The sequence below is a fragment of the Stegodyphus dumicola genome, chromosome 7 (genome assembly GCF_044657685.1).
Source record: "Stegodyphus dumicola isolate Sdum_Otavi_A_Nest chromosome 7, ASM4465768v1".
NCBI lineage: Eukaryota > Metazoa > Arthropoda > Arachnida > Araneae > Eresidae > Stegodyphus > Stegodyphus dumicola.
Genome location: NC_140774.1, coordinates 67702067 through 67715641, shown reverse-complemented (window position 1 = coordinate 67715641; position 13575 = coordinate 67702067). Strand labels below are relative to the sequence as shown.

Here is a 13575-nt window from a genome sequence, read left to right as displayed (position 1 = left end):
ATCCAAAAATTAAATTACTTATGAAAGAGCTATTAGAAGATTTTGAAGAATTTTTTCAACTTCATTGACACCTATCCAAGCGAATTTAAATGAAATTTAGGATATTTAAATGTTCAACTTATTGTATCAGATTTTATTTTGTAGTTTTATCTGTATATTTTCACATAGTTTATAAACTGAAATGTACTTTTTTTATCATAGGCTGCATTATAAAATGTAAATTCATAATCTATTGTTCATACATTACATTATTTCTATATAAAAAATACATGGTAAGTAGTTGCCCAAAAACTGAGCATGTAATTTGATAATGAATATTTCATTTCATCAGTTAATGCTGTGCTAATTTTAATACCTATTTATAGAATTTACTTAACTTTCTTTCTTTATTAGTAACGTTTATTCAGATATGGGAATTGCAATTATTAGCATTTTCAGTATTTAAATTTTTTGTAGCATAATATTGAATATCTAATATTTAAAAAAAAAAATCTAATACCTTTTATTTAATTATTGTTTTTCATTTAGCCAGTAATATAGAAGGAAAATGATAAATTAATTGTGATTTTAAAATTGATTGATTCGTTAATTTGTGTTACAAACTCTGAGGTTATCTGATTTTAGGAAATATATCAAAGAGAAGTTTTAAATGGATAGAAATTAGATGAAAAACAAAAAGAGATTAAGACTGAATATGATCTGCGTAGAAGTATCCTGCAGATTAAAATATAGTGTGTTGAATTTAATAATTTGGGACTGTCATCATTCAAACAGTCTAAATCATCAAAGTGGGAAATAATTTTCATTTTTTTTTTTTAATGGTGAGAACTGTTTCTATCTGAAATATGATGTTAAAGGAGATGCATATATTACCATTTGCCATAAAATATTCTTTCTATGCAGACTGTTCCGCATCTTCATGGTAGTCATGCCTAAAAACTTTCAAATAGGCCATTTTTAGTTATTGTATTTTTCAGACGCCTTCACTGTCAGTAGGCTAAATTAAACTAACATCAAATTTATACTTTTCGCTGGTTTTCAATTTCAAAACGGTACATGTGCTTTGTATTTAATTACTTGAATTTGGTATCATTTTTAGAATGCACACTTTCAAATTATTTAATTTTTATTCTATTAATAATTATAGATATTGTATTTTATCTTTCATCAGGGGTGGGAAACTTAAAAAAATGGGAATGGAAATTAAAAAATGAGGAAATGATTTCTTTATTATAGGTAAATATGTAAAGTGTAGATAAAGTTTAGGGAGAAATATGTAAAACTTCCTTATTTTTAATTTGTCAGATTTCATATTTATTCATTTATTAGTTTTAAGGGAATTTACATAAAAATAATAATTAAGCAGAAATAAGTTATGAATAAGGTTTTAATGAATTGAAATGGATATTATAATTTCTAGTTCTATTGTTTAATACTGTATTTTTTTATGTAGCATTTTATGTTTGTACAGCCATAATAAACGTAAGTATAAAATTTTAAAAAAAATGCATTTGCATGTTTCCTTTTCTGCAGAATGTTTCTAAGTTCATAAACTTGATGTTTCAGGATGAACTAGCGAGGGTTTTTGTTACACTTTTTGATGCTAAGCATTTATTGGCTCCATTACTTTGGAATATGTTTTATAAAGAGGTACTTTTGCTATTGATCTATTTTTTCGTACAAAATTGTGTGATTTTGTCTTAATATTTTTATAAATTATCTGTTGCTTGTAATTTATGTATGTCTTTTAGATTTATATATTAAAAAAAAGGGGGGGAGTCCTCCTTTTTCCCATGAAAATATTTTGAAAATCTTTTTTGTTAACTCGTTATTTAGCATTTTTAATTCCTTTAATAAAATACAAACCTTTTTTTTTTTAAAAAAAAATTTCCTTGAATTTCTTTCTTTTTACTTCCTTGTACGAAGTAAAAAGGAAGTATTGTAATCGCGAAAAGTTTCAGGCAGCATATTTCAACGAAAATATCCATTTTGACCGCTATCGAATGCAATTTAACGATGTTTTTGCGTCATATCTGTACGTAAGGACAGAATAAAATACTCTTTTCCTTCAAAAAAATTATAAAACTGCTTTAATTCTGAAGAAAATTTTCATGGCGTCTGTACGAACGTATGTACGTACGTTCGTGCCTCGCATAACTCAAAAACGAGTAACGTCAGAACGTTGAAATTTTGTATATAGGACTGCTATAACATGTAGATGTGCACCTCGTATTTTTTTTACAATCGGCCGCACCAAACGTATATAAATATATTTATATATATATCCACCCTATTACCTGGCTCTGTGATCTCAGTTTCTTTACTCTTATATGTTTGTAAATTGTACATTTTTTGCTCTAAAAATGATTAAATTATGTTGTTTTTATCTTCCGGTTAAGGATTTTATGCCTTTAGTAAATTTGTGTGCAATATTTTTAGAATTATCAGCAATTTTAAAGTAGTTTAATTGCCGCTAAGCCTTTTTTTAATGGCGGCCATTGATGTTTACATTTGAAACAGGAGACTAGTGGATTTGGTGCCAATCTAGAGAAGCTTAGTTTCACAACGATGAAGATAACGCATTCATTTATTATTGCCAATTAAATCATGCTTAATTCTTTCTGGAATTTTTTCGAGGAAATAAGTGTTTGAGATTTACTTCGTAATTTTTAATATAGATATTTTGAGTTTTTATGTATTTTTGCCTTCTCGCGAAGTGAGAACTGAATTAATTAAATGAGAAATACTCAATCGTCTGTGAAAAACTGTTTCTGTTTTGTTTTGTTTGCTTAATTTCTTTTATACATAGTTCTAACTTTATTATAGTATTTGAATAGAACATGTGGCAACGATTAGATAATTCTTTAAATGATATACGTTTTGTGCATTCTGAGTTATAATATGAATGAAATATAATACTGTTAAGTAAACCTAGCGCCAGAGTGTCGCTATGGTAAACAAAGTGAATTTTAAAGAATGCATTTATTCTATCGTGGTTTTTGCGCTGTCGATGAAGTAGGTTTAATTCAATCTAATAAGTTTAAATAAAATGCAAGCAAAAATGCGTATAATTTAATATTCTGTATAAGGAAGTCATGTGGTGATTTTTTTTAGCCCATAGGGCCATTAGACTAGAAAAGTTATTAATCTCGAAAAGGCATTTTGCATCAAATCCGTTTTCAAATTGTTTCCATCAAATATCTTTAAAGAAATTAAGAATGTATGTTTCTTGCATTGTGAAAAAACAGCGATACCTAGAGCCATCAAATTTTTAAATAATATAGTCCTCCACCCGAATATGGGCACCTGGAAGCCCGAATCTTGAATTTTGAATTTGTTTTATTATCTATTTTATACTTCCTGAACTTTAATGAATTTTTAAGAAAGAAAGTCAACGATTTCAAAGCGAGCAGTGGCAACACACTGTACAGAATAAAATAGTTTTATTTCCAGTGCACGAGACTGTATATCAGAAATTCTAAAGATATGCTGTGTTTAAATATTTTTAACCCAAAGTGTCACTAGCCCAAATGCTGTCAGAATGTATATGTGTCTAAATGAGGGGGGCGTTCGGGCTTAATAGAAAATCTAAAACTTTCGCTTTTTTTTAAGAGAACAATATTTTAAATGTGTAGTGTGGTGGAACACTTAATTATTTTTTTTTCACATGTTTCAAACTCTGTTATCTCTTATTCTGGTATTTAAGTAAAATTAAGCTTTTTAAATTACTTATGTATTTTTACTTATTTATCTTTTGCCCAGTGAATCAAATAATATAAAAAAATAAATAATATAAAATTTATATGACATGTATAGAATGTGTGGGAAGACCTTATACCTCCAGGTTTGAGTATTGCTGTTTTATTTAGTATATAGTAGGTTTTCTTAAACTTTTCTCAGTCGCGACCCCTTTTTATCACTGTGGACAGTGATAAAACGTCCACAGTGGACCCCATAATATTTACAAAAATTTTGTGAGACCCCCATAAGTATTGCTCAAATCCAACATGCGCGTGAGTGAAACTGTCAATTTTTTTACTTGTACTGTAATATGCTATTGCAGTTTTAAGTCATTAACTTTAATTTCTAATTTTAAGACACAGAACAATATGAAAATTTAAATAAGTAACAGACGAAATGGCAGCGTTTCGTGCAAAGCATGGAAAATGAACATTTATATTATAAGAATAATGTGTCAAAACGTTCTCGTTTTTTTCTTTGTCTGTATTGTCTTATCTTTATCTATTTTTAGACATATTGTGTAAAAATATTTGGTAATTGTAAAATTATTGTAATAAGTTAAAGAAATATCAAAACTGTTAAAATTTTTGGCGAACTCCTGTTGCAAGTCGCGACCCACAATATAGGAAACCCTGGTATATAGGAACTATGTATCCAGTGGCTCTGTATGTGTTCCATTGTGGTATATATGTGTCTCCATGTCTTTCTTGACATTTTGTTGAGTATCTGATGGCAGAATTTTTTGACATTTTGCAGAATATTTTATGTTCTTTCTAAAGACTTTCTAACACTTTTACACAGTTCTTTATCTGCCCTGTACCAATGATGAGATAAAAACCAATGATTATATAGCTTACTATTTTTGTTAATTTTTACTTGTAAATATTCAAATGTATATTTCTCTTTTAACACTATTCATTGCAACTAAATTTGCTTATGTTGAAGTTTTAGCGGAGCAACAGCTTTTTAGCAACTTTTTAGCGTGCGTACTAAAATTTATCTTCTAATTTCCTTAATTTTGCAGCACAATGCGCAAAATTTTTGACCACATAAGTCTTTTATCGTTTGTCCTTTATACTTTACTTTAAAATGTATATAAAACTAATATAACTGTTAACTAAGAGGATTATGATAATTTATTCTGAACCTTCAAAAGCCAGAATAAGTTGGATATCTTTTAGTTAAAGATTTGTAAATTTCATAAATAATTTTTATAAATAATTTAAATTACAAAAACTTTTTCTGTCATTCTATTCTCTTACTAATTAATGAGCCTATTTCATGTTTTTCTCAGTCTGGTAAACAGCCCAGTGAAGATACTTCCTTCCTTTTTTAGACCTATGCCAGAAAAGAATTAATTAACTTCTGTTTAATTAAATAAATTTTTGCCAAAAAAACTACTCTCTGATTACAACTTCACTAACATTAAGATTTTCTTGCCAATTTAATGCTATCATATTTCATAGAAAACAACACTTCGCCAACCACTTATTACGGCAACCCTATTACATTCCAGCACTAAATAGTACATTTACATTTCCAGCCATTGCATTTTAAATTTTGCAGACAAGCAAGTTAATTTTAATTTCCTTCCTGGCATTGTTCTTAATTTGTGTGTAAATAGCTACTTTAAGTTAATTTATTAATATAAAAGAATATATTAATTTTTATTTTGAAATTATATCTTAATCTATCAGAAACAATAAATTTTATTTTTACTTTCAATTTTGAGTTTGATTATAAAAGACTGTTTTAATCTAAAATAATATACTAATTTTACTTTTGATTTTGAAGTTAACATTATAATATTAAGGAATATATAAATTTTATTTTTACTTTTGATTTTGAATTTGATTATAAAAGAAAGTTTTGATGTATTATAATATATTCATTTATAAATTTTTCTATTAATGTCTTCTTATATATTGATTTGTACAAATATTGATCATTTTTTTTATTATTTTTACAATACTGTGAGGATGTTGGGGAATATTTTTTCTAAAATAAGAATCTTGTATAATTCGGTTCTTAACATGTACCTTAAATTAAGAAACATTTCTTACTCATTTGTATTTTAGTTTTTATTTATGATAAAAAAGAACTGGCTTAAGTAGACCTGTATCTTTTTAATAATTGAGTATTGTTCTTAGCTTATAAACTCTAACAAAATAACTAATTTGGTTCTTACTTGAAAAAAGGTGAAACACCCTCACATAATTTGGCTATTGTTAAATGATAGTAGATTGATTTCCCCCACCCCCCTCTTGGCAAGTCAATCTGTAATCAATAACAATAGCTACTTTTTCAGTATTTTGGGTTTTAAATTTAATATTTGGAATTTTTAGTCAAAGGATTTTTCATTATAGATATTAAATAATTTTTACTAATACAGATTTTAAATCATTTTTACTACAGTAGTAGATCTATATAACTTTGGATACTGACTTAAAAAGCTACTTAAAAATACTTACTAAAGTTTTTTCTAGTAATTCATAACTTTAATTAAATTTCTTTTCCTTGGAGATGATACCTTTTCTAATAATAATTTATACATATATATTTTTAAAAGTTGTGTAACATTGTCCTCTTTACTAGCTATTAAACAATGCCAAATGGGCAATTTTTGAATGTACATTTTGATTATAATAAGTCATTTTTAAAAATTAATTAGAAGCATTATTTAATCAGTTTCAGTCATCTGATTGAAAAATTACTGATATTCTTCTGGCTTCAATGGTATATCATTTGTTTAAAAAGGGAAAAAAATTAAAAGCTTGTGGTGTTATAATTCAAGTGAATATTTATAATATTGCATAATTTTTTTTTCATAACTGAAGTTTTATTTCCTAACACACTTTCTAATATTTCTTCTAGTTTGAATCGTTGTTTGCATTTGATTTTATATTTTTTATATATTTGGTAAAGTAATTCACTATTATAGGTTGAAGTTACAGATTGTATGCAAACCCTCTTTCGTGGAAATAGTCTAGGAAGCAAAATTATGGCATTTTGTTTTAAAATATATGGAGCAAGCTATTTGTTAAGTTTACTGGACCCATTGATAAGTCCATTACTGGACCAACCCAATATAAGTTACGAGGTTGATCCCGCACGGTAAGCATCTAATGATTTTTAGTCTGTTTTTTAAAAATTAAAGTCACAAGTGATAGTGTTTATGCTTATGTAATGCTGATTGAGTTATCAAGTGATGTAGTGTTATTGTATCGAACAACAGTGCTGAAAGCTGAATAATGATATAGTTTTACAGTAGTGTTTCAGTAGATGGCAATTGATATATAAGTAGTATTATTAAAATAAAGAACATGAATAGTTTGCATAAGGATTGACTTTATGCTTTTTTATTCTCCTGGGTAAAACTGCTTCATATTCATTTTTTAGACATGAAAATGCGTGTAGTTAAGTAAGAAATATGTGATTGCATGTTAAGCTTCATGACAATTCTTTAAAATGTTCTCTTTGTACAAGTAGTAGGATATTGTTTTGGCTGATACCAAGCCTTAAGAACTTTATTTAGTGCTAAGAGAACTATTGGAGAGGTGGAATTGAAATGCAAAAAGAATGAAGTATTTGATATGCTGTTTATAGAGCAACATTGTTCTGAATGCAACTTTATTGGATTTTATCATTAGTAGCATCCAGTTATCCACCACCACCACATTCTTCTTTCTTTTAATTCTTGGTACTTTAAAGTTTTATGTTATAAGGAAAAAATTGCAATTGCAGAAATTAATTTTAACACCAAAAATATATATAATTTTATTGAATTTTTTGTAATTTTCTTGTGTTGAGTAAAAGATTTTCCCTCCTCCAGACATTTTCATAAATTAGAGATAATGGTTTAAATGGTAAGACTAATCTGCAAAAATCTTGAAACTGAAAATATCCTCCAGATTTTTTATTAACTTTTACTTTTTTGCATAAAATATGATTTATATAACCATAATTTAAACGTATTTTCTTCTTCTACAACACAGTCTTGAAGAAGGTGAAGATGTTGAAGAAAATAGACGAAATTTATTATCAATCACTCAAAAAGTGTTTAATGCCATAGTCTCATCAGCTGACAGGTGAATATATTATATTTATCTTAAAAGACTTTCTTTCTGTAGTTTTGTCTATTATTTTTTTAATTATTATTTTTCAGAGAAGCTGTTTTATGAACCTTATGTATTCTAGTTAAAATATGTAATATTTTTGGTGCAATATTATTAATTAACCATTTACTTAGAGTTTCATCCTTTTCCATTAGAAAGATTTACTTTGAAAAATACTTTGTATTATTTATAAAATATTTTTAGAAAAATGTATTGCATACGCTTTAGGAAATGTTTATCTGAGTGGTATTCAAATGCTCTGCATAAACACTTTTTTTTTTTTTTTTTGGCTTTTTGTTTGTATGATTATTTAAAATTCTTAATGAAGTAATGGAATTTTATTTTCACAGTGAAATAATAATCATCTCTTCTGTACCCATTATCCTACAAGTTGAAACTTTCCATGATAAATGCTTCTTATAATCAGCCTTTTTGAACTAGTTGTAATAAAATGATGAAGTCTCTTTAGTGATACATTAGAATGATTTTAGAGAAACTGCAATACCTCTGTAGGTAGGCATTTTTTTAAATGTAAAGTAAAAAATCTAAAACTTACTTTAAAGATTTGGTTAGGCATATCCTTCAGTATAGGGGCAGAAAGCATCTGGTTCACATCCCCCAATCTGGTTAATAATTGATAAATCTACAATATTTTTTAACACATAAATCTAATAAGATTATGAAAGAGATGAAAAGGCGGCTAGTAGGACTTGTACATGTAACAAGGTGATGACAAGCTCATAAGAAACAGGAAGAGGTGGCTAACAGAGCTTTCATGTTTGTGCAGCTATGGGGCGACTTCCTTCAGTAACAGGAATATTACAGTGGTTTGGATTCAGTTGATAAGCAATATTCCAGTCAAAGTGGATAGTATCAATAACAAATGATCCAACCTTCGATAATGGAAGAAATCATTTTGCCGGTAAGAACAAAGAAGCAGAATAGTGGTCTGAGAGTCAGTTAGGAAGACAATTTTCATAAAAGAGACTGTAGCATCCAACTGATCTGTATTGTTGCATGTCCTTTAATTAATTTTACCGAGATTATTTACTGTACATTTATTTACAGTTATTTACAAGCCTAATGCCACTTGGCACATTCATGATACAACATACTAGTTTTCTACCACCTGGCAGATACAACACATTATCTCGTTAGCGGTATGACACCCGACATCTTTGTGCGTCTGCTTTCTTAACATTCTGTAATGCAACTATCTCTTTGCAAAATTTGCCTTCTGGTAAAAATCACTGCAGTCGGATTAGGCCAATCCCCCCACCTCCCGATGAATTACTTTCATCTCAATACAGTCTTCAGTGTATGCAAGGAAGTGAATGAAAAATAGAAATGAGTATACAAAAATCCTCAAAAAGTAGAAAATTACATATTACATTTACCAGTCTACTAGTAAAACAACTAAACGTTTTATAGCATACTATATTGAAGAATTAACTATAAGGGTTAAGCTAAAACTAACAAATAAAAATATTAATACAATAAGCAATATAAAAAATAATAAAACATATTCAGTATAAATCTGGCACTTTTAAAAACTAATGTTCTTCTTCATTAATTGGCAAAAGACATAATTTAGTAATAGAATGTTTTAAGGTCCCCGTGCACAGTTTTTAGTCTTACTACTCAGATAATGTTGTCTCTTCCAGGAAACACTTCTATTACTCGCCCGAGTTTCCAATGTAGTGAACCTATATTATCTTCTTTAACGAGAAATAAATGTTTTAGAGCATATTTTTGCTAAGCTGTCTCCATTTGCTGCCCTGCTGTAGTTGGCACAGGTAGTCTTTAGACCACCCCTTCTAAAACCCTTGAAACATCTGCTGTGTTAGTGGCCATCTCTGCAAAGGAGAGACTCGTAGTTCGGTTAAATCTTCTTCTGAAATAGCTATCAAAGGAGTCCTTATAATAAAGTATCCAGGAGTCAGAACTATCAAGTCATTGAGATTGCTGGAGACTTGTGTTATTGGCCTCAAATTTAAACATGCCTCAATTTGTGCAATTAGAGTTAGGAACTATCTGTAAGTCAAAATTTGAATTCCAACACATTTCTGTAAATGCAGCCTCATGGATCTAACAGCTACCTCCCGTATACTACAATGATGTGGAGTAGCTGCCAGGTTGAATATAGACCTAATGTTTTCATTTGATAGCCACCTCTGAAATTCTGAATTTGACTGGATAGAAGAAACTGCTTCCTTGAGGATTTTATTCAAACCTATAAAATTAATTCCATAGTCAGTTCTTATTTCTTGAAGTTTTCCTCTCTTTGAAGCAAATCTTTTTAGAGCAGCTACGAATGCTTTACTATATAAGTCACTGACAATCTTTAAATGGTAGCCTTTGTAGCTAAACAAATGAAAATACAGGCATAACACTTAATTGGTGTTATACCTCTCCCCCTTTTCATTTGCACAGCAAATGGGCGGTATAATATCTACCAACCGTTAGAAAAGCTTCTACTTGGAATCCCTCTACTTTCAGACAGTTCTCCCACTAACTGAGTAGATGTTTCTGCTCGTACTCTGCAGCATTTTATACATTTCCAGATGTGTTTTTTAATTTCATATTTTGCATTTATTATCCAGTATTTTTGTTTTATTGCAGATAACAATAAGTGCAGTCCTGTGTGTAAATGTTTTTCATGATAATGTTATGTTATTAATTTAGGAAAATGAATATTACTTCACAATGTAATGGGATATTTGCTTTCACTGGTAATTTCTACATTTCTTAACCTACTCTTAAAATTTCATTCTCAATTAGAAATGGATCAAGTGAAATAATTTTACTTTTAGTTTTAATCGATTGTCCTGTCTTTAAAGCTTTGATTTCATCTTCAAATTTGTTAAGCTGAATATTTTTTATAATAAATTCTGAAGCTTTCCTTAATTCATAGGTGGTAAACATACCAGATTTCTTTTAACGAGCCGATATACAATTGTTCATGAAACACAGAACGTATGCCATTATTCCCAGAACTTTGTTTACATTTTGGTACAGTTCAAGGTTTAGTAATGGTTTTGTAGATTTCAAAAGTGTTTTCAAAGTGATACATTTTGGTTCTTCACTAATGTTTTGAAATTCAGCTTCGGTATTCATTTTGGTTATGTGACATCGAATATCTACTTCTGAAAGCCAAGGCGGCTCAGAAAACCAAACACTGTCATTAATTAGCATTCATCCCCCCTCATGAATTTGTCAGCGGGGATGTTTTTCCCACTCCAAAAGTACCAGTTGTTTAAATTAGTTTTCTCCTTGATCTCTACCACACAATTTCTAACAAATTGTTTCCACCTCAGTGACAGGTCCCTGTGTCCAGTCAATGCAAAGTTGGTAATCAATCCGGTAAAATATATTTTCGTTATCCAATAATGGAAATATCGACTGCAGATACGAACCTAATCATGTAGAAATTAATGTTCTCAAAAGTTCAAGCCTAGAAAATGTTACCTTTTTTAATGGAGCTAAAGGGGATTTTGACATTATGAAACATGTTTAACATTTGTTTTTCTTCTCAGATCTAAAAATATGCCTAAGTGCCATAACACTTGTCATAACACATCAGAAAATATGTGAACTTCTAAAAACTTCCAACACATATTACTGAAGTATTGCCTGGGAATTTCGAAAAACTTAATTTTTTCAACTTCTCTTAACCATTCTTAAAATATAAATTCTGTATCAAGAGGAACACTCTTGTCCCATTGAATACCCTTTTGCCACATAGTTTTGCATTAAGAGTTAACCATAAACGGATTCATTGTCCTTAAGGGATGAAACAGCATACCACATGCTGTTAAAATGGTGCGTTTAGTTATTGGGAAATGATTTTGTAACTTCACAAATTGAGAGATATTTATTTTTAAATTATCTTTGACATTGTCCCAGATAAGACCTAAAATCTTCAATGGTGTTAAAGAGTCTTCAGATATCTCACAACAGTCAACTTCATTAAGTTTCCATAGTTCATTCAGCCGAGATGAGTTTGAAACCCATCTACGTAAATTCATGCTGCCCTCACTGAATGAAGATCATGTCTTTACTTCAATATAAGGTTTTTGAGAAAAAATAATATCACTAGAAAATTGAATGAGATTCTTAAATGAAGAACATGTTGTCCAGCTTTTCTTATTTTTATTCACATCACATACAAGAACATATTAGACTGAAAAAATCGAAGCGTAATTAATCCTAGAAAAAGGAAATAATAAGCTAGCCTAGTAAGTAAAATATCCGTTACAGAATTCTACAGATTTCTTTTATAAACAGTTACTGCAACACCTGCCAGGAAAGAATTTAAATGACTGCAAATCACGCTGACTGATCATTTTATTTTTAATAGCCTCTGCTACGCTCTTTTAACATACTGCATGCCTTTTCGTAGGGATCTTCATACTTTTTTTATGAGGTGAGCACTTGACCCCAAAAGGGTCTCAATTATGTTAAAGTTGGGATTGCTGTGAGATTTGACCCTTCTTCATTTATCCACAGAATCTTTAAAAAATCCCTATCTTCTTTAGCTACGCCTACCTCTAAAAATGTGCGTTGAATTTCAACACAAAACATGATTGAATGTATCCTGAATATAATGGTAATCTTCAGCAAGTTGGGATTTAAATTTGGTCCACTAAAACAACCATTAAGTGATAACCTTTCCTTTAATAAGAAGCATCAAAAACTATTCACACTTTTGTAGAATTCTTCTCCTTGCAAACTACAACATGATGAGGTACCATTCAAATACGTATTTGCTCATTCCACTGTACCATCTCTTAAATGTTCATTAATTATATCATTGTATTTTAAATAGAGCTCTCTATTTTTCTGAAACTTGTTATTTAAACCTAGCAAATGCTATTTCGCAATTTCATAATTATTATTTAAACCTTCAAGAAAGACCCTCCTTCCACAATAATCGAGTCTCGTACCTTTTATTGTCATACGTTATATTTTGTTCGAATGACTCTAAGATTTCTTTATCAGATCAAAAGATTTCTTTGTCCAAACTTCCCACAATTTTTTTAACTCGTTCATAATCTAAGTCCTCATTTACAACGATTATATGATTAACTCTTGCCTTCTTACAATTTGATCCTTTGTCCTTGCCTTGAAATACACAACTGAACGTGCTTTATGTTGTGACTAAATTTTTACAAATTTTCACGTTTCATTATACTAAAGTTTTCAGTATATAATCCACACCTATTGAAACTTGAATTGCATTATTTGCACCAATAGCTGCTTATTCTATTCCCTTATCAAAGGCCATCTTTCGTATCCATCAAGAGGGAATTTTTACTTGCCCTAGTGTTATAGAATCGATAACTGTTGCATTAATTTTTATCCTTTTGTGGGGACTGTTTACATTCTGCAATACTATTTCTATGATATCATACAAGCACTCTTGTGCATCTTTGCATCCAAATGTGAAAATAATCGGTGCTTTCATATTAACCGTCTGAGTGCCATGGCCAGCTTTATCCGGTCATGAAATTCTTTGTCATTTGGTATATATTAGCTCATAATTTGCGATATTTTGCTTTCTTACTTTCTTCAATAATATAAATGTCATCTTAATGAATATAAGTTTATAAAAATAAAGTAAGTAAATATACAAATTTAGCTAATAAAGGCTCTTTAAATATAGGTCTTCATGACAGATCCAAATATCCAAGCCTCTCAGAGGATTAATAATTTTCAA

At 29.3% G+C, this 13575-nt stretch overlaps 1 protein-coding gene across 3 annotated transcripts in view; it reads left to right on the top strand.

Annotated features, from left to right (window-relative positions):
* The window catches only part of Nf1 (neurofibromin 1), a 400961-nt gene that overhangs the window by 207640 nt on the left and 179746 nt on the right, over positions 1-13575 (top strand). For all 3 annotated transcript variants that reach the window (XM_085820392.1, XM_085820391.1, XM_085820393.1), the window contains exons 26-28: positions 1567-1650; positions 6683-6855; positions 7737-7829. In XM_085820392.1, coding sequence (XP_085676518.1) covers positions 1567-1650; positions 6683-6855; positions 7737-7829 — 350 coding nt within the window. The remainder of the gene's footprint in view (positions 1-1566; positions 1651-6682; positions 6856-7736; positions 7830-13575) is intronic.